This window comes from Drosophila serrata, unplaced genomic scaffold (genome assembly GCF_035046125.1).
Source record: "Drosophila serrata isolate PLE 108 unplaced genomic scaffold, ASM3504612v1 contig_359, whole genome shotgun sequence".
NCBI classification, from domain to species: Eukaryota; Metazoa; Arthropoda; class Insecta; order Diptera; family Drosophilidae; genus Drosophila; species Drosophila serrata.
The window spans coordinates 624,513-651,881 of NW_028257257.1; the positions used below are offsets into that span (position 1 = coordinate 624,513).

General features: G+C 40.8%; 3 protein-coding genes and 1 long non-coding RNA gene across 6 annotated transcripts in view; 2 read left to right on the forward strand and 2 right to left on the reverse strand.

Moving 5' to 3' along the window:
* The window catches only part of LOC110184786 (uncharacterized), a 99,509-nt gene that overhangs the window by 3,174 nt on the left and 68,966 nt on the right, over positions 1 to 27,369 (forward strand). The gene's annotated exons all lie outside the window — the stretch shown is intronic.
* dpr10 (defective proboscis extension response 10) overlaps positions 3,061 to 27,369 on the reverse strand; it is a 44,585-nt gene continuing 20,276 nt past the window's right edge. For both annotated transcript variants that reach the window (XM_020953421.2, XM_086838725.1), the window contains exons 3-7: positions 12,527 to 12,738; positions 10,576 to 10,786; positions 6,544 to 6,671; positions 5,668 to 5,836; positions 3,061 to 5,041 (exon numbers count right to left, since the gene is read on the reverse strand). In XM_020953421.2, coding sequence (XP_020809080.2) covers positions 4,737 to 5,041; positions 5,668 to 5,836; positions 6,544 to 6,671; positions 10,576 to 10,786; positions 12,527 to 12,738 — 1,025 coding nt within the window. In that variant the 3' untranslated portion in view covers positions 3,061 to 4,736. The remainder of the gene's footprint in view (positions 5,042 to 5,667; positions 5,837 to 6,543; positions 6,672 to 10,575; positions 10,787 to 12,526; positions 12,739 to 27,369) is intronic.
* LOC110184785 (antigen 5 like allergen Cul n 1) lies at positions 7,150 to 8,605 on the forward strand. Its single transcript, XM_020953425.2, has 2 exons — positions 7,150 to 7,721; positions 7,784 to 8,605. The coding sequence occupies exons 1-2, from the start codon at positions 7,584 to 7,586 to the stop codon at positions 8,402 to 8,404; spliced, it is 759 nt and encodes a 252-aa protein (XP_020809084.1). The 5' UTR covers positions 7,150 to 7,583; the 3' UTR covers positions 8,405 to 8,605.
* On the reverse strand, positions 23,214 to 24,519 carry LOC110184784 (antigen 5 like allergen Cul n 1). Its single transcript, XM_020953424.2, has 3 exons — positions 24,341 to 24,519; positions 23,865 to 24,274; positions 23,214 to 23,800 (listed from the first exon to the last, which is right to left on the reverse strand). Exons 1-3 carry the CDS (start codon positions 24,491 to 24,493, stop codon positions 23,518 to 23,520), a joined length of 846 nt encoding a protein of 281 aa, XP_020809083.2. The 5' UTR covers positions 24,494 to 24,519; the 3' UTR covers positions 23,214 to 23,517.

Here is a 27,369-nt window from a genome sequence, read left to right on the forward strand (position 1 = left end):
TCAAAGTGAAGTGAAATTCCTTTTGCCAAATTGCCAGACTTTTTTACGAACGGTAACGCTGATCCTGCGCCTGCCTCGGGTGTGTAGTGTGCTTTTAGGCGGCGCAGGAATGCGACACGGGAAAATTACGTTGACAAATGAAAATGTCACAATGATGATAATTTATTTTCCCTTTTGTCGATTGCCGCGGACCGTGCCTCTGCTGTGCCCAACTGTGCCACATTCCCCGGGCATTCCGGCTTTCATCTGGCTCTCCTCCGGTCGGGACAGCTGTGACCTGAGCTATGCGCAATTAAAGGTAATATCCGACAATTGCTTTTGGCCCCGGGAAACTGGCCATCCACAGATATAGAGTCCGGAAAATTCCGCAGATGTGCTGTGCCTTAAGTGACATTTTGGTACAAGCGAATAATAAGCAAGTGTCAGAGATGTCTCAAGTTATATTGGAGTTCTTTTTGAGATTTTTAATAACCTTTTAACCTATCTGGTTTTATTTTTTTACCAGAAAGTATATGAAAAGAACTCGCAAAAACTTTTTATTTATTTATTTAGAATAAAGTCTATAAAGTTCATTTACTGCCTTGTATATTCTTTTGTCATGTTTTTCCATTTTAAAGCTTCCTGTGACAGTTTTAGCGACTTACGTAGTCCATCCATCTTGCATATGTAGTCTCCCCGAAACCAGAGTATTCCAATCACCGTCTTCATCATCTCGGGTAATACTTTCTTTCCGCCGGAAGAGAAGGAAGAGATGGGGGTTTTCCGCTTCATGTGCCTTATGCGTCTTATTCGCTCCTTACGCTTTCCACTCAATTCGGCTTGATGGTTCGAAAGGGGGGGAAAAGCGAGGAAAAGTGGGAGGTTGTGCGCTATTAAACTTTTTGGCATGATATTACCGCTATTTGCCCGTGCCAAGGCACACACACACAAAAATACAAAAAAAAGCGGATAGATACATACATACTTACTTGTCATATAATAAACTTTTATGTTAACGGCTTTTGATGTCTTACCAAAGCGCAAACAGAGTCCTAGCACACATGGCCCAATGTAAACCGCATACACAAACAGAAAATGTATGTAAAATTCGGAAAGGGATGTCCGGTCAAATTTTATAAAAAATAATACAAAGAAGAAGAATTAAAACTAACTTCGGGGAGCCGAAGTTTAGCCTTCCTATTTGCACTAAATAAAAAGGATCAGGTATGAAATCAGTTCATAAATAAGTTTAAAATTTCTCATTCCTTGAATCAATACTTATCAATATTTTTATTGACAAATTTTTCGATAAACCAAAACTTAAAAAACACATAACTAAGCCAAAAATGCATTAAATGTGAATCGGAAAGCTGTTCTGTGCTAGATTTTAATAGGGTAATAAATCTGAAATCCGAAACTGCATTTTTTAAATTTTTAAAATTTTGTCAATTTTTCAATATGTCAAAGATGTAAAAAACTGTACAAAAAATTTGAAAAAATGTTAAAAAATTTAATTCTTTTCGAACATACCTAGAAAGATACGCCTGTTGATGCTGATCAAGAATATATATGGATTATAGGGTCGGAAATGATCCCTTCACTAAATTTCAAGCTTCTGATACCCTGAAAGTGTATAAATTTTAACATTAATTGGGTTGTTTTTTATATGACGGTTTTTCTACAATCCACATATTAAAAAACCCATAACTAAGCCAAAAATGCATTTAATACGAATCGGAAAGCTGTTCTGTGCTAGTTTTTAATAGGTTAATAAATCTGCATACCGAAATTAAATTTTTAAAACATTTAAATTTTTGTCAATTTTTCAAAAGTGAAATATGTGAAAACTTGTTAAAATTTTTGAAGAAAATTTAAAAAAATTTATTTTTTTTACGTATATGCCTAGAAAGATTCGCCTGTTAATGCTGATCAAGAATATATATGGATTATAGGGTCGAAAATGACTTCTTCACCACGTTTCAAGCTTCTGACTGAAAGTAGAATACCCTGAACATATGTTATAAAATGTGTATATGTTCTTTTGTTATGTCCTTATGTACTACTCTTACCTCTAAAAAGCCATACAAATACGAGGATTAAAAGTAAATATATTTATTAAGTAATAGATATCGCTAATAATAGTGGAATATAAACATTTATACTTAGATTAAGCTTTTATTCTTCATTTTTTACTTCCTTATTAAATATCAGCTCGTTGCTCCTCTCTGCCTCTCCCCCTCTCTCGCTATGTTAGTCGCTCTATGTTAATCTCTAGAGGCAACTCCTCTCCCGCCCACTCTCACTCACTTTCTCTGCTCTTCTCTGCTCTTCTCTGCTCTGCTCTGCTCTTCTCTGCTCTGCTCTGCTCTTCTCTGCTCTGCTCGGGGACTATAAATAGAGGCGCTAAGGGCGCGCGCGCCTCAGTCTGTCCTAGGGGTACCTAGTGTTAACATCTCAAGTGATAGTGATAGTGATTACCTTTCGATCCCAAAAATATGACGTGGCCAATGCAATACATCTGGATGACTAGGAAGAAGCTCACTTGGATAAAGTCACCCAATATTGGTCACTACACTGGAAGGAAGTAAACAATGACGTGTCCTTAAGTGCGGTAAGTCTTAACCATGACATTTATATTATGTATGAAGAAGCTATTGGTGGTATCAGACCTAGGTATAGAATTTAGACTTTGGTCCTCAAAATTTTCTTCTGTGCACAAAATCGTAGGATTCGCAGGGACAGCTGCCAGACAGGCACTTAATGCCCATTCTTCTTGCCGTCAGTTTTCCGGCCTTTGCATTGCGGCTTTATTAGGCTGAAAAATGGAAAATGGAATATGCCGCCTTCGCCCCCGAAAAAAGCGAAGAAAACTTGCAATCTCCCAGGGGGCCTCCTCCAGCCTCGGCATTCCATTGTCTGTGTGTTTGTGTGGCCCATTAAAATTCCCTGGCTAAATGCATGAATGGCAATGGAAAATATTTGCATAAATCTTGCCGGGATTCGCTCAGCATGCGGTCGCTCCGCTCAGCTTTTCCGCCCCACATCTGAAAACCCACACCAAAATCAAAGAAAAACTCTGGCTTTTTGTTATACATATTTATCATTTGATGGTAGTAACTAAAAAAACGTTTATTGAAATTTTTCATACCGATTTCCATATTTACGTTACGCTACCTTGCTTAAAAATTAAAAACAATTTCATAATCTTTATAATGCGTGTTTTGCTGCCACTTTTGTTTGCAACAAAAGTCAACAAAGTTTATGTTTTGTTTGCTGCTTTTCGGTTTTTGTTATATGAATATTACCTGCTATTTTATGCTTATAATATATATATATTATTTTATTTGCCCGATTGCAATTATTTCCATTGTTGTGTTTCGTTACAGCAACATTAATTTACCCATTAAACATTCATTTACATGACGCGACTAATTTTGCATGCGTTCGGTTTACATTTTTAATATCGATACGTACACTATATATATATATATATGAATGCCTATAAATGTTCATGTCCATTTATGGGTACTGTGTAACATATGAGACTACCACATAAATACTTGAGTACTGTTTATAGTTTATTCATATGGCGTAGTATATGCGGGTTTATTTACAATTTTGATCAGTTTAACTCGGGCCACCTCAGTGCCCCGGACAGTGGCCATACATACAGGACGAAGGAGCTCCTTCAGGAGTCCCTGGCCCGGCACATGGAAATGCAAATATTTTGTTGACAAGAGTGAAAAGTGACTTGCCAGTTTGGAAAACAGAAACCGGGGGTAGGGACAGTGGAAAATGCAACCGGACATGCCGAAATGGGAGCTCTAAATTTCCCTTGGAGCATCGAACCCATTTCGGAAAACAGGAACTGCCACCACATGACTTGGGGAAATTCTTTTAAATAAATTGTGAGCCCGGGAAGTAGCTTGTTTCTGAGTCATGGCTTTGCTTCTGCAAGTGGCGAAGTGGTGAAAATTAGTATAGGAACCTTCGAAGAAGTTCTCTATTGATATCTCTAAACATATTTACAAATGCTTAGGCTCTAGGCTATACAGGACAAACACACGAATCCTTAATATTTACAACAATCTGAGTAAACTTTCGCTACATAATATAACTATTTTGCTAAGCTAGGAGGATACCTTAGAAAATATCTGGAGATCTGAGAACATTATTTGTGCGTGTCCTTAAGCCGGATGATGCTTCACTATGTACAAAATGGATTTTTGTGATCATCTTAGAGCCTTGGAATAAATTAATTCCCCCGCTTGAATAATTGCTTTCACATCTCCAGGTATTTTCTCAACACTCCCCCTTTTACACTTTAATTTATTTCAATATTTATTTAACCAACTAGGCCTGGCTCTAGCAGCAAACCACTCGAGTATAGTTCTCTTCAACTTGATGATTCCTTCAAAGCGGGCCCTCCAGTTAGCCAAGTTCGCCACTGAGCCGGCAATTTACGTGAGAAGTTTATGTACATGGCTCTGATTTCCGCCTAACTAACTAATCCCCAGCCCACTTAATTAGAAACACGCTTACTTACAACTTACGAGGGAGCAGCAGCAGCAGCAGCAGCTTCCTCCCTCCCACTCCGTCATTAGCATAATTAGTTGGTATTTTTTACCGGAAAGGTATTACACGGCAGCTCCTTGGGTGCTCCTCTCCCCTTAACATCGGTTATAAATCATTTCTGCTGCATTTTGGGGGCTGCAGGTGCATTGGCGGTGGAGTTCCAGCAGGGTGACATTAATTTATCACCGTGCAATCCGGCTGCCATTATTGACACCGACGACGACCGAGGTGGAGGAGGGAACACAGTCGCTTTGGGTATCCTTGGGGTCACTCGGTGGCACCTCTACCTCATCCTCCTGTCGAGCTCCTGTAAGGGCTCCGCCTCCTCCTCCTCCAGATCCCGGCAGGAGCAGTGAGGAGCAGGCCTCCAACAATACAAGGGCCGCCACCATTGTGCTAATTACCCTGACCGCCTGACAGGACCAACAGGACGCCAAGGCAACGGCTGCCGGCGCCGCGTTCGTTTGCATCGCCTCCGGTCGCTCGCCTGTTAGGAGGGAAAAGCAGGAAAATGGAAAAGGAAAACAGAGGTGAATAAAGATGGCCACAGATTTGACATGAATGAGTAGCAATTTGTAGTTTGTCGCCGCCACAATAAAAGCATTCAAATTCAGGAATAAAGTGCGAGACTTGAACAAATTTCAAGCACTTTAACTTAGGTAATTTTATAAGAAAATATAAATTAGAATTCTAAGGAAGAAAATTATTATACGTAACAGTTAAAAGAAAAATTCTTTTAGGAATATCTTTGATATTTTAATATCATTGAAAAGGAATATTAGACAGCTAGAAAATACTTTAAAAGGTATTTTATATATTTTCCAATACAATATTCATTCTCGAGTTTGAAATACATTTTCCCAGTGTGTTTCTCTTTCGACCACTACTTCATAAATTGCTTTAAAGTTTGGCCAACAAAGAGCGAGCGATGCTCTGCAAGTTTAATGCATACAAATCGGGGTCAAGCAGATGCATGAATGTATAATTCACATTATCAAACTTGAGCATCCAATTAAGGCGGCCTTTAAGGTTGGCTCTATACCGACAAAAAGAAAAGCTACATCAAAAAAACGGAAATAACGAACATGAGAAGGAAAAGTCGAGGAAACTCACCCTGAAGGACATGGACGCGTATGCTGGCTATCTCCGTGTTCGATGGATAGCACGAGTATTTGCCAGAGTGCAGGAGATCCGCGTCGTAGATGAGCAAGATGGACTTGGTCTCCTCTGACTTGATGGTCTTGAATTTCAGCCGCCCGCCGGAGGTTTCCTCGCTGAGCACCTGTGGAGGGGAAAATCCGAGGGAGGAAAAGGCAAGCGGCCGAGGTTGTCATATTAAAAGCGATTTTCCCTCGTTGCAAAAAGTTGAAACCCAAGCCCAAAGTGGCGAGGAGAGATTGCGGGTCCTAAGCTAAATGCAAAAGCATGTTTTCTCATAATCATAAAAGCCAAAATTAAATACGTTACGTATACGACGCGTAAACAAAAAGCGAACAAACTCACACTCAAACACTTGAAAAACGAGGGTTTTGCAAGGCAAATGTTTACTTTAAAGTTGTATAAAATATATGAAATGTATTTTAATATAACAACATTTAATTTAGAAGGAGTTTCTTCAAAATCTAACTTATTAGCAATTTTTAAAGATAGCTTTTTGTGTTTTAATTTGATTTAAATATTTCTTTCGCAGTGTACCAACGCCCTCATACTTGAGAGGCGCCAGCCCAGAGCTCATAAAAGTTAAAAACGTTTATCCTGCAGCAATTGGCTGGGCGTGGCCCGCCTCCTACTGCTCCTTCTCCTCCTCCTTCCCCTGGCTTTTTGCGCTTTTTACTGCGCACAAACTCAATTATTGCAAGATAATTTGGCACCAAAAAGGAAAACCTTAAATTGGTTTTTCCCCTCGCCCGTTGGGTCTTCAATTCAGTTCATTTCAGTTCATTTTTTTCTCTCCCCGTGCACTGTAAATTGATTTTAAGGGATATTTACCTTATCCTGATGATACCAGAAGATATGGGTTGGCGGCTCCGGGCTGAACTTGATGATGCAAGTGAGATTTATAGTGCTGCCCTTGTCCACGTATAAATCAGGACCTCCCAAAATGGTTGCCGTGGGCACTGCGGAGAGAGAAAGATAGAGGATGTGGCGCTTTATTACAGTGAAGCTTCGGTTATGCCATCCATTATGCAGTGCATCATCCTCCATTCCCTTTATAAATCCAACAGTTTCGAGCTCTGCTAATCACTCGGTTACGTTGCCTAATCAGCGCCATTCGCAGCTCTCGCTCTCGCCCCTGTCGAGTTGTGAAATTCTGAAACGGTTTGTTTTTCCCAATTTCCCGCACATCGGCCGGGCGACCAGTGACATGTATCCCGTGCCACAAGCCCCTCCCAGGCACTCCCTCGATTTTTGATCAGGACCATCCGGTCCCAGGCCTCGATTGTTGGAAATTTCCATAGTCCAGAGTCTGGTGGAAGTGGGAAATGCTGTGCCAGTCAAAGTCAGCACGTTAAATAATCGATTAGAGGGGCTGTCAGGCAGAGGCGGACGGAGAATGGAAAGTTTTTGGATGGGACAAGGTTGCACAAAGTTGGGAGTGATTTCAAGATGGGTTATGGCTCAATTTTGTCCAGCTTTAGAGGCGATTCTATAATTTAATGTGCTCGTTGGCTGCCCATAACATTTTGCTTTGTTTTCTTGTTAGTTTTAGATATAATATTTATGGTGATTTCTTTTGGAAGGAGTCTAAGAGTCTAGAGTCTTTTGCATTGCACATGCTTATGTGATTAAGTTTAGTTAACAATTAAAGCAAGAAAAAGTACAATTAACATTATTTTTAGTAACGAATGTAAAGACTTTTCGATCAAGTTAGTTACGAACTACCTGCCTGTTGTTTCTAATTTGTTACTTTATTTACTGTTGAATTCTGAAAGGGGAAATACAACACACTTAATTTACTCTGCAGCTGTTTTTCACATAGCTCAGATTACTCAACGCACGTTTTCCCCGGGTAGTTATTTCAGTACCGAATGGAAATGCAACAATATCAGGTGTTCTTTTGCCTGTGCCTCGGCTTGCTCTTGAGTCTGAGAACGTGCCTGGCCATAGATTTCTGTGACATTCCTTCCTGCGGGGGAAGGACACACATTGGATGCAATAACAGTTTGGTAAGGAAGGTCATTAGGAGATGGTGTGGCAACCAACTTAATTCCCACCTGGATTCCGGCAGATTTTCAATGTGGACAAGTGTCTGCGCTTCAATGACCTGGTGAATATGCAGAGTTTCCGTCGATACCTGCTGACCGTGCACAACAAGTACCGCCAGGATGTGGCCAGCGGGCGGTTGAAGAGGCTGCCGTCGGCTCTGAAGATGCCCGAACTGGTCTGGGATGATTATCTGGCCCTGCTGGCCGAGTATCACCTGAAGCGGTGCCAGATTGAGCTGCCGAGCAACTCTTGCGTGGCCACCGATGACTTTCCCAATGCAAACTTTAACTACGGCGAAGACTTCTTTGCCAGACCCCAACGAAAACAGTCCAATGTGCGTCATATGACCCTTCTCACCGAGGAGTGGATGGACGAGGTCTATGACCTGGAAACTATTGATACGGATGCAGCGAGTGATAACATCGCTAACATTATCGCCGATCGCGTCACGCACATGGGTTGTGCCGCCGGCCAGGACTACGACCTGTGGAACGTTCACTTTGCCCTCTACTGTTACTATAGCTCAGGACCTCCTTTGCACGATACCCTTTACGAAAAGGGCAGCTTCAATGTCAGTCTGTGTGCCCACGGGAAAAGCGAAGAATACGAAAACCTCTGCAAGACTCTACCCCTAAATCACTGACTCACAGCATCGCCAGGAAAAATAAGTATTGCAAAGGCTTTGGGTATAATTAAATGTGCGAAGCACTTGGGCAATAAGATGGAGCAACTAGAGATGAAAGTCTGGCTACTTTGGTTAGAGTTTATTTCTTACATACCTCATAAATATATATGTGTATATATTTATATTTGTTTCCAAATTAAATTAAAATAGAATTTATACAAATGTTCTTCTGCTAATAAGTCAAGCAAGCCTTACATTTCCCCTTAACTTTAATTGAATGTGAGCAGGTCTAGTTTCCTTCCATAATTATAGCAATTTCCAAAAAAAAACAACTCTTTTTCGTAGTTAAAGTCTGGCAATTTTCCGGCTCTCAAATGGCGCCAGCTCCGTAGAACGAAAAATTGCGAAAAAAGGTGGAAAATAATAGGTGGGAGAGTAAGAGTAACCGTAACAAGCTGGCAAAGTTAGTGGGTAAAAGCTTGTTGGAAAGCAATTTGTTCGTCATGAGCCAGAAAAGTGCTTGCCCCGGGCGACCCGCACTTGACTCCACAAACACACTGGCACAAGGAATGCTGTAAAATATTAAAAAATAATATGCATGCATGGCAGCCCGCTGTCTGTCTTCTGAAAATGTTCTTTTTTTTGTGGTTAAACTTGTCACTCAGCCAAAAAGTATGCAGCGGCGGCTGGGACGCCGGAAATCAACAATTTACCAACGCCAAGGACGACACCAATTCACCAATTTGTATCTCACTAACCAGCCACTGTCTGAATGGGGCCAAACATCCCGGCAAACTCGTCATCACTGGACTGGTACACCCGATCGGCGGCTATATAGAAGGCATCGTCATTATAATACTGCTGCATCATGTTACTCGTCTCGGCGTCAATCAGATCTGGGTGTGCCGGTGGTGGTGGGGGCAAACCAAAAATATATAAACAAAAGACAGAAATAAGGCAAACAAAATGTGATACCAAAATAGAAAAATCATTCAAATAATTATAATAAAACCCTGGCTAAACTAATTAACTAAAGTACACATCTGAAAATAGACTGGAACCCGCCATTATAATTATGGGGGGGCCTAGCAGAGCTTAATAAATAATTCATTCGTAATTTGTTGGCTATTATTCTGAAGAGAAAAACTTTAAGTTTTATTTCATCAAATTGCTTTTCCAATCACGATTTCAAATTTGTTATTCTGGGCTTTATAAACTCACCGACTGGATTTAGGAGGGGCTTGTTAGCTTGTTTGTTTGATTTAGAAAAACCATAAAAATAATTCGGGCAAAAATATAAATACGTTCTGTGGCCCCGGGATTAAAGAGAAACAAATGTTGGTTTTTCCGTATAAATTTATGGTTGGCGAAACGCTTTTGTTGCGCAGTTTATTTTCCCTGTTATCTACACCTTAATTCCTCCACATATATATTATATATAAATGTCGATATCCGTTGAGCTCATTTTTTGTTGTGCCAACTCCCTTCAGTCCATCAATCTGTCTGAAAGAATTTTTTGAAAAATTCCTCTGCCATATTTACCGGCGAAGTCGCGTCCTGTTTTTATATCCTGCTGCGACGATTGCCAAGTGTGCATAATTTACACTCTTGGAAATTGCATGAATATGCAAGAATGATACAGGCAGGAAATATGTGAAATTCTCCAACCGAATGGAGGTCCTGCCGATCTGAATTCCTTTCGCGGGTATATAAATATACATAAGGCGGAGCAGAAAACTCTTGTTTAAAAATTTATCTTTATGAAATTCTATTAAATTTATTTCGAGCAACATTTTATATATATAAAAAATTCGAGTAATAAAAAAGCTTTTATTTATTCCAAGCATATCTCTCAATTACCAAAAGAAAGTCATAACTCTGGTAACGTGATTTTTGTGTAAATACCCACAGATATCCTATATAATACTTAATATTCTAAAAGTGTTTCATCCCGAATGGGTTCTGTCTTCTCAATACGGGAGACATATTTATGTTTAAGGATGATATTTCCTTTAAAGTTGATATTTCTATAACTTTTGGTTTGGCTTTTCTTAAGATATTTCCCTTAGAAATAGTATATTTCTAGTCAAAGTATTTTTGGCTTGGTTTTACCTAACTCACTTAAAAAACTTACCAAAATTATTCACATTTTTATTGAATATAAAATCCTTATTCTTTACTATACTCACCCACGATATTCAAGTTTACTGAGTAACTTCGCACTGGTTGTGTGGATATTTGGCACTCGTAGACACCGGCATCCCGCTGCTGGGCCCACTTGATCTGTAGGGTCCACTCGTCAATGTCCCGGTGATAGGAGGTCTGGAACCGCTGATCCGTTGTGTAGGTGTACGTGCCCACGGTGAGGATGTGCAGGTCACGGTGTCGTATCCAGGCAACCTGCAACGAGGTCCAAAGGTTACCCATTAATACCCACTTGAAGTGACTTTAAAGAGATCCCAATTGAGGCCAGGAAACCACACAATTTATGCAGAATTTTCATACAATTTGAAATTAGTGTGCGGAACGCATGACAGACCCGGAAAATGATACTCTCCGCACCTAGGCGTCTCCTCTCCATTTTCCGGCTCTCTCTTCAGAGCGACATTCACTCGACATTGCCCACTACATTTGATACAAATTTTTTTGTGTAGACTGGTTGTGTTTTTTTTTACTTTTTGCAGGAGCGAAGGGTCCTTGTTTATGCGGCTAACTGTCTAACCAATAACACAAACCGACCTACAGACAGACAGATAGACAGTCGTAGTCGGAGTCGGAGTCAGCCAACTGTGTGGCATCCATCTGTGCAAGTTCCACTTTCCTGCCTGCCCGAATGTCTAATTCTGCAATGGCAGCATAAGGAAAAAATAAAAAAGGACTTAGACTGCTTAATATCCTGTAAGGGATTATTAAAAGGCATTGCCTACTTTTAGGTAGATTCAAGTAATTTCCAATAATCATCTTCCACTAAATGAACAAGTTGATAAATAACCTCTACCTATTGAATGAACTTTTGAAATATTTTTAGCTTGAAATCCAGACCTATATAGTGTAGTATATAGACTATATACCACTCACCTCCCATCGTACCTCTTAAAAAAATAGAAAAGCCGAAAAAAGTCGAAAAAAAATGGAGGAAAGTAAACTTTAGCCCAGGCCTGGGCCATAAATTTACTGTTGGCCAAAAACCGAGCTTCGGCCGGGCCGGTTAACTAGTGTGCTGTGTGTGTGTGGGTGTGTGTAGTTTACTGATTGCGGAAGCGGATTTGGCCAAGAGGAAATCTATGACCCCTTCGCAGAAGCAGGGACTAGAGCCCGTGACCGTGGCCAAATCGCTTAACGTAATCAACGGTTTTCGGGCCTGCCAACACCTGCAAACTTTCCCAGCTGCTTTTCCTGGGCGGCCAAATGGCAAGCCAGAATATATAGACATTTTTTTTTTTGTTTTTGGCAAATGCGTGCAAAATATTTCCGCATTGTGTCTGCGGCAAATTGACTAACAATTCCCCCGTTTTTGTTATGGCAACCCAATTAATTTTGATCGTTGAAATGCAACACTTTTGGTTCGTTGCCCCTGGAACTTGAGGCTAGGGAGGGGACCCTTTAATTGGGTCGCCGGATCAAGTGACGCCATCGCCAAAAAAATAGAAATAAAAATAGGAGAGGGAAAGGGTCCTTTACAGACAAGTGGTCAGCATGTGTGTGTGTGTGTATGTGTGTGCCTTCTGCTGTCACGTATTACATAATAAACTGGCAGAAAATTTAATAACCCGGCTCACTGTCTCTGTGTTTTGTTGGCCATCTAAGTGGATATTTGGTGACACATTCGCCACACTTGCGGCCACCCCCGGCTTCCTCAAAGCTTTGTTTATTAAATGTAAATAAAAATCAAGATTATTAATACGAAATGTTTCCGGCTGTTGTCCCTCTGTTGACTTTGCTTACACTGAGGGAAATAGTAAAGAAATCTTCAGAGAAACTGCTGCTTAAAAAAGGTTTTTATTGAGTTTAGATTTACAAGATATTTTTAGATACTTTTATTCAAGTTGTTTCTATATACTATTCGCATTGTTTCTTTTATTGTTTGATATATTTTTTTGATTTGGGATCAAGTTTTCTTAGTGTTTCCCCCGTACTCACCGTCTTGTTGCCCAAATGCTTGACTCGACAGCCAAGATATGCGGATTTGCCCACCAGGGATGTGATATTCCTGGGCATTGTGAGATCAAAGTACGGCTCATTCCATTTGTGGCCGTGTGGATAATGCGATGGCGGCGAATGTGTGGGCTTTGCCTCGGCGTTGTTGTGATTGTTGTTGCTCACAGATTGCCGCTGGTAGCACACGGCTAGCCCTGAAATCAGAGAGAGACATTTATATACACAACATTTTAGATATATAACATTTATAAGTATAGAGATAAGATGCCGCAAAGACAGCTTCAAGTGGGAAAACATTTGTGGGGTGGCATGTCATAATGCGACAAGCACCTGCTGTCAAGGACACGCCCCCCCAGTTTATCCTTGCTTTTTTGGGGAGGGGTCTGGTTTTGGAACAAACAAAAATTCAGGAAAATAGAAAAAAATGGCGACAAACTGCACCCTGACATGTGGCACGTAGTACACTTTAATTAAAGCGATGACACAACCCACACTAAAGGTTGATACCCTCGTTTTCCACCTCTATGTGCGGCAGGGTTCCATTTCACGCTTTTCCCCGCCCAAAAAGAGTCACTTAAGTGGCCTTCGCCTGGCTGACTCTGCGAGTGCCGACCATGTGGAGTGCCAGTTGCTGGTGTTTCCATTTTTTGTTTTGTTCTGTTTCTGTTTAGTTTAGTTTAGTTCGCATTGCGAAAACACGGTTGTTGTTTCATTTTCATTTATGGCCGGCTGGCTGGGGTTAATTTTCTAATTACTCGACGCGACGTCGACGACTTTCTATGACTTCGTCGTCAGCAAAAGCGGGAAAAGCTTTTATAGCCCACTCAAACCCCTTTTTGGCGAACCCTTTTTTTTATTTTAACCCTGGCAAATGGCTATGGGAAAATTGTAAAACTGTAAAACTGCAAAAATTTCATTTCCGCCTAAAAGGAATCTAGTTAGAGGGGTTTGTTGTTGAATAAAAAAGGCAAAAAAACAACGGCAAACAAAACAAACAAATAACAATCTAAACTGACTCCCAAATGGCGCAGCTCATAAACTTTGCCATTTACGAAATGAAATGGGTGGAAATGGGAGACTCCCTCCAGGTCCTGTACAAATTTCCAAAGTGAAGTTAAATAAAATGCCAGAATGCCAATGAAAAATCACTACAAATTATGAAAGAATTGGCCAGTATATATATGTATATATTTACAAGTACACTCTCGGCCATTCGTCGATATGTAAAAAATGCCAGGTGGAATAAGAAAGCATTTCCCTGGTAATTGAGTCAAGTATTTGCCGCATTCGTGCTGCCAGCCACCGAAATGGAATTCAGCCGCAAAACCGAATGCTGAAAGAGGGAAATTCGAGGCTGGATGTGAAGGAAATGCCTTTGGTTTGGGAAATGCATTCAATGGCCATCCTGTAATGGCATCAGTCAATGCTCATTTCGAGAAGATGCACTCGGGAAATGTTTACTCAATCAATAATATGGTTTTTCATGATTAAAGTGTAAGAGTTTCAGACTTGTTTATATATTTTACGTGTGTACTTACGTTATTATCTTTGCTGGTTATTAGCTAGCTTAATTCTTATAATTTCGATTTAAGAAAAGGGTTTCTATTATTTATCAATTATAAGGATCATTTTCTTTAAGTAGAGTCATTTTCTTTCTCTGTGTACTTTGAATTTCGGTCTGTTTGCCAGGCATCTTTGCTGGCCGGGTGTCGTTTAGCCAGGCGTTCCAGTAACCAGTTACCAGGAACAGACCGCAAAACTTAAAGAGCTGCCGGCGAGCAGAAGCTGTACAAGCGCCTTTCAGGGTTTTCCGAAGGCAGCTTGTCGGTTGTTGGAAAAACAGCAGGGAAACCTCCGCCTGCCTTCACCACTCTGCCGAGGCAAACACACTGCAGGAGAGTGAATGCAAATACCAGAGCTGCATTGGCATGCCGGGCATATGCGTATTGCTTTTATAAAACAGCAAATAGAAGGTTGAGAGAGGGGGATATGGACCCAATGGCACTGCATTGCATCCACCCTCACAGGGATTGTTTGTACGGACTCGTTAGCCGGGCTTTTGTACTCGGCCCGCTTGAGCAACTCATTTATTCATGGCAGCAATTTGAGGGACCGGCTGAAAGGGCTGCGGGCAAATCCAAAAAATGCAAATTATTCAACAGTCCTTCGGTCCACCGATTCATGACAGAAATCATGACAAAAATCATCATCTGCGAAGGGTCAAGGTATTCCCGCTCAATCTGAAACCAAATCGAAGTTAGAGAATGAGGAGCGGAACTTGTGCAATAAATATTAATGCGCTGCGATAGAATTAATTTCGGGCAATAAATCAATTAGTGAGTCCGCAGGGGGGAGCGTGGAAATATCACGTATACGCCGGCATGGTCGTTGACAATCTATGATTGATTCGCCCTGTGTGGGTGGGGTTGCCGGAAGGTCCTTTAGGACCCACTGCTGTCGTGTACATTTGCATACATGCACATGCAACGAGTCCTCTGGGCACAGCCATAATGAATCATTCGAGCCACTGCTCAGGCGGCTCTCATTTTACGCAAAATTAGCCTTGGCATCCGCCGCATCCCTGGTAACGGGAAAACAATTGCAGGCAGGTCCTGCCGCCAGGTACACACGATAACGATTACGATACGATAACGATTACGATTGAGGGGAGGCAGCTGGGAGAAGCGAGTGACTTGGACTTGGACCGCAACTACAACAATGGCGCAGAGCCATAAAACGCTTAGTCCTGGCCAGGATTACTTCTCTATATAGATGTGTATGTATGCACGTGTGTGCCCTGTGTCTGTTTAATGTCCTTAAATATTTATAAAGCTGGCAGTGGGCAACCGCAGCAGCAGCAAACGTCGAACCGAACCAAAGAGCCATGAACCCAGGCAGCCGGCTGCCGGAAGGGTTAACGATTAATTGAAACAAAGTTCAACTGCTCCTGTGGCACGCGGTTAAATATGGAATATATGCAGGGGGGGACATCCCATCGCATATATTCGTTGGTAAATTACATTAAGTTTGTTTATCTGTATGCAGAGGAATTTTGGGCAATTGCGGTCGATTTATGAGGGTTCTCCAAGGGATCTGTCAGTTATAAGGAGTTATTTCTCAACTTTAATTATTCTCAGAGTTTAACAGAAACCAATTTAGCTCCCATATTATAATAATTTTAATATAAAACCCCATAAAATATGTTCCTTATCGGAATGAATTATTTGCACACCGCAACGAAATCTGAAAGACTTTCTCCTTATCACTTTTGCCACACCCAAACCCCTCCGTTTTGTCAAGCCAAGCCAGATCCTGACAGACACGGCATATCCTTCTCCCGTGCGAGTATGAAAAGTGTGCTCATCGTGGCGTGGCAGACGGCGCTTTTGTATTCCTTCAGGTCCTTGCAGGCAGGCTACCTCAATTAAAGATAAGTATCAAAGTGCATAGTAATCAGGAGGCAGCCAGGCGAGCGACGGGCCAATGAGTAACACGAAGCCAGAGGCGGATTCCAAAAAGGACCAGGACGAGAGAGAGAGAGACGAAGCCAGGCCGCAGGACGAATGCGAAGTAAGCACGGCGAAGTGCCTGTCAAAATGATTGTCTTACATGCATTACCCTCTTTCCTGGACGTCCTGCCTCATCACTCAAACATTTTATGTGGGGTGGCGCACCTGGCGTATGCGCAATTTTTTACCTGTCTGCCTCTGCCTGCTTCTCAGTTACTTGTTACATATTTTCACTTGCTTTCGCTCTGGACTTTTTGGCTGCACATCGTTTTTCACAACAGCCACAAAATGTAAAATTTTTGCGCCATTTTTACTGCAATTTATGCACATTGGCAGGGGGCACGGAGCAGGGTGCAGGGTGCAGAGCCAGGCGGAATGGGGCTAGATGGCAGGACGATGGACGAAGGACGAATCCGAAATCCCAGTCCTGCCGGGTACGGCCCTCTTTGGTCATTGCTTGTTAACACACCCAATGGGAGTTATTAATGTTTGCGGCGCTTTATTTACGGCTGCCGGGCAGGAATTGGGGCTGCCAGGCTAGCAGGACTTCGTCCGCATTTTTTACGGCTCCCACAGGCTTCGAAGGATTCGCTGACAGGCAACAACCAACAGTACGCTTCCGTGCCCCTCTCTTCCCCCTCGGTTGATTTAAATTTGGTGTAGTTAATTTTTAACCCAATTTTTTACTCAGCGATTTCTTTATTTATGTGCAACGCCCTTTTAATGTTGCTACATTTTATTGCCAGGCGTTATGAAAAAAAAAATTCCCCGTTTACAGGATTCAATTGCCAGAAGAGTCGTTGACGGTTTCAGGAACTGAACGAGAGTCCTAGCTTTCAAATTTTTAGGACAAATATATCGATAAAAAAAATTTACTTAAATTTGTATACCCTTTTAACGTGATATATAAATTCAGTCATAAGCTTGCAATGCAGTGAAGGACTCGTTTCCGACCCTATAAACTATATATATTCTTGATCAGCATGAACAGGCGAATATTTCTAGTCATATAGAAAAGAAATTTAATTTTTTGAATTTTTTTTCATAGTTTTATAACACGTTTTTACATAATTGACATTTTAAAATATTGACAAAATTTTAAATATTTTAAAATTTTAATTTAGGTGTGCAGATTTATTAACCTATTTAAAACTAATACAGAACTGCTTTCCGAATCGAAACTAATGCTTTTTTGGCTTAGTTATGATATTTGAAAAACTTTAATTAACCCAAAAAATCAACATACATAAAAATATCAATTTAATACTTTTAGAATATATACATTTTTGGTTTTCTTGTAGGTATATTCGTTATGAACGATTTCACATTTCAAACCATGATCCTATGGGTAACTGTAATGGTATTTTATTACAAATATACATTATAACAAATAATCCATTAATCATTTTCCCTCTCACCTCTAGTAGAAAGTATTATGAACATTTGCGGAGTAATATCCGTAAACTTTTAAGGAGTGCCTTCCGTCATAATTTTAATCAGTTGAAACCTTTAACAAACATTTAATTCCACTTGGCCCGCCCTGGGTTTTTAACTTTTTTAACCCGACTTGTCACACTCCGCCCTCCCCGTGGAAAGTTTTCCACTTCAATTTCTTGCCATGTTGCTCTGTGTGTCATTTGCAAATCAAATTGTAATTGAAGAAGTTGGGTAAGTTGTTCCATTTCTCCTTTCCCTTTCCTTTCCCCCTCTCCTGAGCTTTTCCTACAACAATGTTGGAATGTCTTGAGCAGTAAAATATTGTTCGGAAAATCCTTGGAGCGGGTGTGCGTGTGTGTATGTGCCTTGTGGCATATCGAATTCTGATTTTAATCCTGCCTGCATTTGTATGCAAATGTAGCAAGAAACCGAAACTGAATCGGAATGATTCTTTACAATTTGATTTGTCCGTTCACAATGTTTGATTTGGCTTATTGGAATATAGTTATATATAGAATATAGATTGTTCCCCAAGGAGTTCAAAAGGGTTCAATTCGATGTGTGTGTGTGTGGGATGTATGTCAATTGGTTAATGTGAAAAATCAATAGAAAAAGCTTTTCCGGGAAGCATTACTGTGGTTTGATTAAAAATGCATAATTGCCATGTTAAAGTCCACCGGACGACGAAGAAGGAACGTCACGCATTGTCTATTTATGCTTCATGTGGTTTACAGTGCATGGCATACGTATAAAGACTTTATTTTCTATTTTAAAGTGATCAAAATTATGTTTAAAGTAATTTAAGTGTCCTTAGAAAGGTTTTATATTATATATTTCTAGATATAAATATTGCTTTTTGAAGAACTTTGAATAGAACTTCATTCTCTGGAAATTCCCCCTTAGCTTTCCCTATTTTTGTGGCCACTATTTTATGCCTTGCACCTTCTGCCAGTTGATGGCAATGTGAATGACCAGGTCGACATGCAAGTGGCAAGAGCACTTTGCCCCCGGGTGACTCCCCTACTATATCCCCCATATATTTTACCCGGGCATCGTGTGCTCCTCATTGCATGTGGCCCGGTCTTGAGCTGCACTCGCCATAATTCACATTTCAGGCAGCACGACCACGACTGCACCGCCCTGATGTTCATTAATGTGCATTTCTCGTGGTGTTTATTTAAGCAATTATTGCCATTCAGCCATGTCATCCGGCCAAAAAGAGGCGTGCCAGCGGGGCAGGACCGAAATGCTAATTAGATTTCGTTGTTGAAGGAACCAGGACGACATCTATTAAATGGCCATAAATTGAAATTGAAGCCAGAGCGTTGGTATAGTCTCTGGACTCTCGACTGAAAACTGAAATATTCGCCTGACACGCAACACCAACTGTCAATTAATGTGGTTTCTGCTCAATATTGTTTCGCTTTCAATTAAACTTCAATCGGCCTTCATAAGCGGCTAATAGATTTCGATGGTGACCAAGGACGAGGCCGACGAAGCCGCTAATCGCATTATATAAAAACATTCTTTGTTTGTTTTCAATTTAACAAGTTTCCGCGGAAAAAGAGCAAAGAGCAACGAATGTGCGAGTGTGGGAGGGAGGAGAATATTTTTTAACAAAAATATTTGCGCAATTCACACATCAAACGGGAGCAAAGTTTTATTCTTTTTCGCTCTCTTTACATATTCCAGAGTGGAGAGATTTTTCTGTTTGATGTTGTGTGCGGAGGCGGAAATTGCACAAATTGTAAAGCGCCACTTTCCGGTCACTCAGCGTCTATCGTTCTCGCCATCTCTCTCTACCAACAGTCTTCTATCTCTATCTATCTCTATGCAGGGTCTGTTGTATCTGTTGAATTGGTATTTATTTTTTGGTGTTAATTGAATTATGTTTGCCGCACAATTGGCCAACGTTGCAGGTGCAATGCAATAGGAACAGGAAAAGCGAGAGTAAGCCTTTGAATATGTTTTGTTTTGATCAGCGGACCGGAAATGGGAATCCCAGTCCAGAATATAGATATAATATATGGCAGAGTCAGTGTGCATTTAAGGCAAAATAAACGCACAAATAAACTGAATAAACAGGCAATGAAGTTGGCAAATAAATTAAATTACCTGGAATCACATTTCAAACGAATCAATTAAGTTGGAAATTAATCGGGGCATACTTATGCCCCTATACATAAAGCTGGTCATTGATTTTTATAAATTAAATAACAATGGGGGCAATATAAATAATTAATAAGAGTATAATGAAGTTGGATTAAAACAAAGTATTATCAATTCAAGAGAAATAATAAACTTTACGTGAGCTGTAAGCGATATTAAACAAATTTAAATTCATTATCACTCGAATTAAATAGTAATGTGAGAATCTGATATAATAAAGGCTTTTAATTAATATAATACAATTATACTGGAATAAATTTATAATTAATTATAATTAAATAACTTTCCCAATTATAAGCATTATTTTTTGCTGTATATAATATTTTCCTTGCTGTAATCCCATCCACATAAGCCCTAAATCACATTAGACAAGCACTCGGGGCCACACCTAATCATAGTTTGAGTATTTTGACTGCTTGACATTTGCGCAACCTTTATCGGGCCTCCGAGATCGATGTTTTATTCATGGCACTGATGACCCGCACCATAACCCGGCCGAGGAGCTCATTACAAACAATCAAAAGGCAATAGGACTCACATAGACCGACCGCACATAGTTTTCGGGGCCATAAAAGCAAATAGGACCCAAATCCCACACTATAAGCCACCACGCACAGTGAAGAGAGTGCCAAAAATAAATGAAACACTAAAACTTAATTTGGTGTTTATGCCAGAGGACAGCCCCTAATGACAACTGCCCTTTGTCTTGGTCCTGGGAGGATTAATAAAGCAAGTTCTGGGCCCAGGCACCAGGAGGACCGCTAATGAACTGTGCCGTTAAGATCCTGTCTATGAACTCTCCATGAGGCGGCCAACGGGGCGTATGTGTGATGAGCGTCTGTCGTTTTGTTTGTTTGCTCTCGTATAAATTATTTGGGCAAACATTTGGCGCTGATTGCCAAATGCCTTTGGCAATTGCCGGAGCCAGAGTGCCACAGTGCCACAGTGCCATGGAGTCGCATAAAAAATAATGAAGAAAAATAACTTAAAGCGACGGACTATAAAATAAATGATCCGGCAATGGGATCCTCAGTGTCTCCGCTCCGCTTCCGCACCGCAGACGTGCATAAATTGTGTGGAAATTTGTGGCCAAAGTGCCCATGGCCTGCGGTCATATATATACATAAACATGGCATATATCCGTTCCCGTTCTTATGCCGCCGCCGATATATACGGCTATATAGCCTGGCAAATTTGTCGGTCATTTGCATTTGACTTGACACAACACACAACACACAGGACACAAAACACAAAACACAAGGAGCTGGGAGTCAGTCCCCTTGTCCTGTCCAAAGTTTTGCTCGCCCATTTATTATGCTTCATGTATGACATTTGTGGAGCGAGAGGGGTAAGGGAATGCCCCAAATCCGGGACTGAGGGCTGAGCATTTGGGGAATTACCCGAAAACCAGAATCAAACCCGGACCCCAGACAAGGACAAATAAATCAAAGCCTGCTTTGCCATTTTATTGGAATTGTTTGCCAAAATTTTATTTCCCCACGCAAATGTCATCAAATGGATTTGTATTTTTAGCGCAAATTGCATAAATCAAAAGTTTTGCTTTGTCAATTTTTTTGTTTTTTGTTTTTATATATTTTGCCACTTCCTTGGGCCAAAGTTTTGATTGCCTTTTGGGATGTTTTCATGTCCAAGAGTCGCTTTCTTAGACTTTAGACCAGAGACATCAAACACTCGAACGAAAAGCTGGGAAAATAATAATATAAAATGGAGCTGTTGGCATTTTGCATGTTTTGCCAGCTGTAAGCCGCTTTGTGACTTATGAATCATAATTAAATAAATTTCCATTTAGCCTGTTGACACATCTGAGTGCTCATTAAACAGCCAAATGGCGAACACTAAATCAGAGCGGCTTTATATTGTTTATATTGTTCGCTGCACGCTTCCCATAATTTATGCCCGCTTCCCAACTAATATCATATTAACTTGTTTAAATTCAGCCACAATTTATGCAACGCCCAGGCCGCCTCCTTTAGGCCATAATTTTGCCGCTTTCATTTCGTTCCGACCATCAAATCATTTTCCACAATCAAATTCGTGAAGCGTTCAGGGACAGAGTCTATATAACAGAGGCCTAGGCAGTCTATAGAAATTTCATTCTCTGTGGTTAGTAAATGAACGTGTGCCCGGCGATTTCCAAATCACGAAACATAAATATTTTATATTCCATATAATGTCATGTGGAGAAGGCTTTAGGGCCTGCTAAGCATTTTACGGCATTATTTAAATTATTTATTACAATTTTATGGTTGACGAATTAAATGGGGAAGACACCTAATACAAATTTGAATGCTACTGAGTTTTGGGAATTTATTTTGAGATCTTTTTTTTGGAGGAGTGAGTATCTTTTTTAGAAAAAATAATAATACTAGAAGGTTACTTTTGATTTAAACCTATTAGAAACATTTTTAAGTATTGTAAATAATTATTTCACATCACAAAATCAACTCCAAAGTAAGCCCAAAATATACAAAGACACCCTATAAAAGCCTCCCATCCATCATCCATCCTTCCTGGCCCAAAATGCGAATAATTTATGCCACTTTTACCGCTCACATGACTTTGTACATTATTTTATTTATGCGTGTATTTATGCTTTCATGAGCCGCCGTGCGAAATATGTTGTTGGCCATGTTAGTTTTACGCGCTTTTAATGAGAGGGCCAAAAGCAGTGATAGAACAAAAGCACAACTCTGTCATTTGCCTGCCGCCAAATGGCTAAAATATAATTAGAACAAAAAAAATAGAGAGATATGTATACATTTTTGGTTTGATAAGTTCATAATGGTGAATGCTGGAAACTAATTCCAGTTGAATTTTAATTAAGCCATAATGAATGTGGCAAGCATTAGTGCGAAATTAATTATGGCGACAAAAAAAAAAAAAAAACGAGCCTGAGCGTAAATGTTGCCTATTTCTCTCGGCGGACTTTAATGAGCCTCAGATTTGACGGGGAAACGGCATATTAAACGTAGAGGCCTCATCGCAGATGGACACCAAAAATAAAGCAAAACCAAGGAAAACATTTTCTTTTGCAGCATTATTAATAGGCACTTTGGGGTAGAAAACGCGCGGGGGAGGCCAGCTATATTACGAGCTGATGAAGACACGTTTTTACATTTTGTATATTGACGTTAAAATTAGATGCCAACTTGTCGTCGTCTCGTTGGCATTTTTTTCGGAGACCCAAACAACGCGTATCATATTTTAGCTGCTGATGGAGATGGCAATGGTGATGGTGATGATGATGATAATGGGGATGTGGGGGAGGTGGAATTGAGCTAAATGTGTGAGGCTGACTGTGGTGGGGCTTTAGCTGTTTTATAACTTTTTTATAGCTTAGTTTTAGGGTGTTTTTGGGATAGGTGTTGTGGCAGGAAAATATGTTTTAGCTATTAAATAAGGTCTTATGTTAACGAATCATGAAAGTCATGCATTTGAACTTTTAAATTATTTGAAATAATATAATATTAGTTATAATAATGATTAATCCTTTATATATAATTTGAAAGAGTTTCACTTTAAACACTTTTAAATATTTTGAAATGTTCCTTTATGTGATAATTAAGTTATATACAGTTTACCTGTGATTAGGATAGTATATTTCTTAAAAAAAAAAATATTGTTTGCTATTTATTGATAATTTTCCCACCACTTTAACAATATCATCTCTAACTCGCAAGGTGTCTATGCTAATGCGAAGATGATATATGACCGCCACGCACTGTGACACAAATCAACATGTTAAATAGACTGTGAGTGCACAACCACCTCTACACTCGCACACCCGACCCTTCGACTAAGGGGTATAGGGTATTTTTAGCTGCTCACTCCTCCCTCCTAGATCCAGAAGGTGTTTTTCACCGTGGTCTCCTCCTCCACAACTGGCTTTGGCGGTTGGTACAGCTCGCCCGCCTTGCACAGGAACGGATACTTGAGGTCGAAGCCCGACTTGCAGCCAAAGGACTTCTCCTTGTAGAGGGGCCAATCGCAGATATAATCGCTGGCATAGTTACAGGCCAGCAGGAAGTGAGGATGTCCCTGGGACTTATCGAATCTTAAGGCGGCGCAGCCCACAAAGGTGTTGTTATCCCGGGCCATGACAGCAAAGTTGCGAGCGGATCTTGTAGATTGGGTAGAATAGGAATTAAATCAAGTTAGTAACCCCAAAGGAAAATGCTACCCACTCTTCTAGTTTTCCCTTGGGAAAGCGGTTAACATCCGTGCCCGTGACATTGACACTCTGATTCCACCAGCCGGCGATGGCCATCTTAATAAGACTCTCATCCGTGTGATTGTCGATGTGTTCATCGAGCTGAGTCACATTGATCAGAGCCAGATTCTGGCCAGAGTTACGGAATTCCGGGGTGTTGTGACAGGAATCGTATTGCAGGGCACATTGCTTCACGTTCAGTGTGGCCATATGCTCCAATTCGTCATTCCACTGCAGTGTGGCCATGCGTTGCGGTTGGGGCAAGTGCTTAATTTTGCCAGCAGCAAGTACATTGCGATAGGCATTATGCTCATTCAGGATCAGATCATGCAGGCTAGAGAGGTTTACCACATGGGCACCCGCAGGACACTGCTTATTGAGAGTCTAGAAAATGGGGGAAAGGTTCTTTGAAGAAGTGTTTTTAAAACTCTCAATAGAAGATGAACTCACGCCTTTGTTGTTGCAGGCAATATGCCTTTTGTGAATGTGGCACAAGGTATTCTGACAGTAGTCCGTCGGCGTTGAGGTCTTATTATCCTGGCAGTAGCCAGCCTGCAGAAATCCGCACACCAGGACGAGGGCCACTATGAACACTTTCGACATGCTGCCAAATCGCTATCTGACTGTCCATTTGCCAGTCGAGCTCCCCCTTTTATATCGTCAAAGAATCCAATCCCGAGTTGCTTGGACAACTGCCTTCCAAACGGGCCACTTGGCACAGCTGTTTTTGCCAGTGCAACTTGAGTCTAACTGCAAAACTGGGACTAAGCCGGGCCAACACACAGACACAAGAGGGACAAGACAAGGGGGTCGGGTTCGATGGGATGACACCTGCTTCGATTCTATCAATGGCACAGTTGCACAGGCTTTCAGCCACCGACTTATGCCACTTGACATATTATCCCACTTGGCCCCGAAAAGCAGAGGAAAGAAATAAAAGCAGTGAGAGAAGCCAAATGAAAACGAATCCTTAAATGTGAAAATTCCTTTCATACTGCAATTTAAACTGCAAACACACACAAAGAACTAGAGAGGGAATGGGCATCTCATTCATGGCAAGACCAAGGAAAAACACACAGATGCCAAAAGGAAACGAAAATATACGACAGAGGTAGAGAGAGAGAGAGGGGGATAGAAAAAAAAGCAGTGGGAAAATGCCGCCATGTCCTTGTCGTTCATTTTCTACCTCAATTGAAATAGTTTTCTCCTCGACTGCGAAAAATGCTTCTTGTTGTTGCTGTTGCAGCTGCAACAGTTTTTCACTTTCATTACCGGCGGAAAGGCGGCGAGGGTTGTTCGAGAGGGTTTTCCTATAGCTTTTAATATATCTAAGATAATAATTATGTTAGAAACTAGAAAAGAATTAAAATCAATATAATTACAAATCTGTAACCCTTTGAATTTCATGCTCTGCGATCTTCTACCCAAACTACCTTTCAAGTCAAATAATTGCTAAGAAATGCAAAGTCCTTCTTGAGAAAGGCCTTTATTTTATACTGAATCTTAGGTAACTGCAAGGCACTCTAATTTCTTCATATTTATTCCTTCAAATTCTTCAAACTGACTCAAAGACTCAAGTGGAATTTTCGCATCAAGAATTAAGTAGGACTGCGAACTGGTGAATCAACTCTTGCCACATAATATCTCATTCTGTTTCACTTTACTTGCCGTTTCATTCCCCCTCCGACACCCCTTTAAATCAGTCTCTCTGTGTGTGTATGGTGTGTGTGTTTTTGTGTGTGTGCAAGACGCAATGACAGTTCACAGCGGACAAAAGTGAGCCAAGTCCAAGAGCAAGAGCAAGGATGGAGGAGGCTTTGCTCCAGATAACAGCAAAAGATTCCTCTCTCTCTGTCTTCTTTTGTAAACACATTTAACCATTATTATTTATTATTACTATTGCCATTGTTGTTCTTGTTGCTCGGCAATTTCATTTCTTGCCAGGCAGAACGGCAGAGCCAAAGGAAAAAGGACACAACTTCAAGGGGGGAAAAAACGCACACCACCCAGAGAAAACCAGGCTAAGGTCAGAAGCTTCAGTTATCCAGTTAACTGCTGAGGGGCAGGAAAAACGGAGAAAGAGACAAGAGAAAAACCAGGTGAGCTGGTCAGGTAAGGCATCGGCTTACACTTGCTTTTCACTTAATTGGATTTGCCTTGGCAGCGCCTCCTTAGCCGGGGCTAATAATTGCAGTTTGTAATTATTTCTACCTCCTTTTTGCAAGATCCCTGCTCAAGCCGGCCAGGATTAGGAAGGGATGCACTTGCAAAATGTCAATTGCAAATTAAAACTTTCCCCGGGGGCTTACAACGAACCGGAACAAGCATCATAGTTAAGTTCAGGGAAACATCTTGAAGAGGAGTCTTTAAAATCGGGATACTTATTTGTTTCAAAAAGTATCCTTTTCATATATTTTACTACTTTTTAGCAAGAGTCGAAACTTTAAGAAAACTTTCTCCGCGCGAAACAATTTCAATTTGGTTTAATTTCCGAATTTCCTCGCACATCGCCTCGCAGGCGGCGTCCTTCGATTGGGGTTTTCTTTTGATTGGCACTGGGTTTCGGGTGTGAGCAGGAAATTGAAATTCTCACACATTCTCACACACATTAGGGCGGAAGTACATCCCGCCGGCACTTTGCCAGCACTTATTTGCATATTTTAAGTAAAAATTTAAGTGCTAAGGGGCTGTGAGTAAAGTGTGTGTGTATAGAGTATAGAGTGTATGGAGTGTGTGCGAGCTCCCTCAACACTCTGCCTTATTTGCTGTCACGTCAATAAAACAATGACAATGTCATTTACTCGACAAAGTCTGCAGTTCCTCACTGACTGCAAACTGTCACTTGAAGCACTCTGAAATACAGTTCCTTCTCCTTCACTAAAGTCAGTCTTGTCTCGGTCTCGATTCGCCAGTCAACTCAATTCGCTTGTCCCATCGACGAGACTTGTCGGGGCTTCAGTTTATGTCACGCATTATTAACACACGCCCCAGCCGGCCGGGTGCAACGTGGCGTATGCGCAACGACAGCTCTGAGTTCCGAGTTCTGAGGAAGAGGAGCTGCAGCTCGGACTGGTTGCCAAAGTCGTGAGCTGATTGCTAAACGCATTGCCAATGTGTGCACTGGGAGAAAAGTTAGGAAAAAATACGAATCCTGAAGTAACAATTTATATTTTAAATACTGATTTGATATTATTTGATTTTAAAGAAGATTTTCAAATATATAATGTAAATATTACTTAAAAACTAATAGAGAGCAAGACAAGCTTAATTTCTCTTAAAGCTAATAGTAATATATTGAAGCTGTATACTACCAAATTTAATTTATGGTTCGATATATTTCTTCACATGTTTCTCTCAGTGCAAATATCTGCGTGTATGTGGCTGAGATTTGTTTGGTTCGCCAAAGGAAAAAAGGAGCATCGGCAATTGGTGCGGCAGCAAAAATATTGTCCTCGCCTTGCCCGTATTTACGTTTCAAG

What these genes read in the sequence shown, in the direction of transcription:
- LOC110184784 (XM_020953424.2), bottom strand. Translation starts at nt 24,493, where the DNA reads ATGTCGAAAGTGTTCATAGTGGCCCTCGTCCTGGTGTGCGGATTTCTG. An exon ending in TTGCCTGCAACAACAAAGGC is followed by an intron (nt 24,275 to 24,340) that starts GTGAGTTCATCT and finishes CCCATTTTCTAG; the next exon opens with ACTCTCAATAAGCAGTGTCC. An exon ending in CCCAAGGGAAAACTAGAAGA is followed by an intron (nt 23,801 to 23,864) that starts GTGGGTAGCATT and finishes CCAATCTACAAG; the next exon opens with ATCCGCTCGCAACTTTGCTG.
- LOC110184785 (XM_020953425.2), top strand. Translation starts at nt 7,584, where the DNA reads ATGGAAATGCAACAATATCAGGTGTTCTTTTGCCTGTGCCTCGGCTTG. An exon ending in TTGGATGCAATAACAGTTTG is followed by an intron (nt 7,722 to 7,783) that starts GTAAGGAAGGTC and finishes GGATTCCGGCAG; the next exon opens with ATTTTCAATGTGGACAAGTG.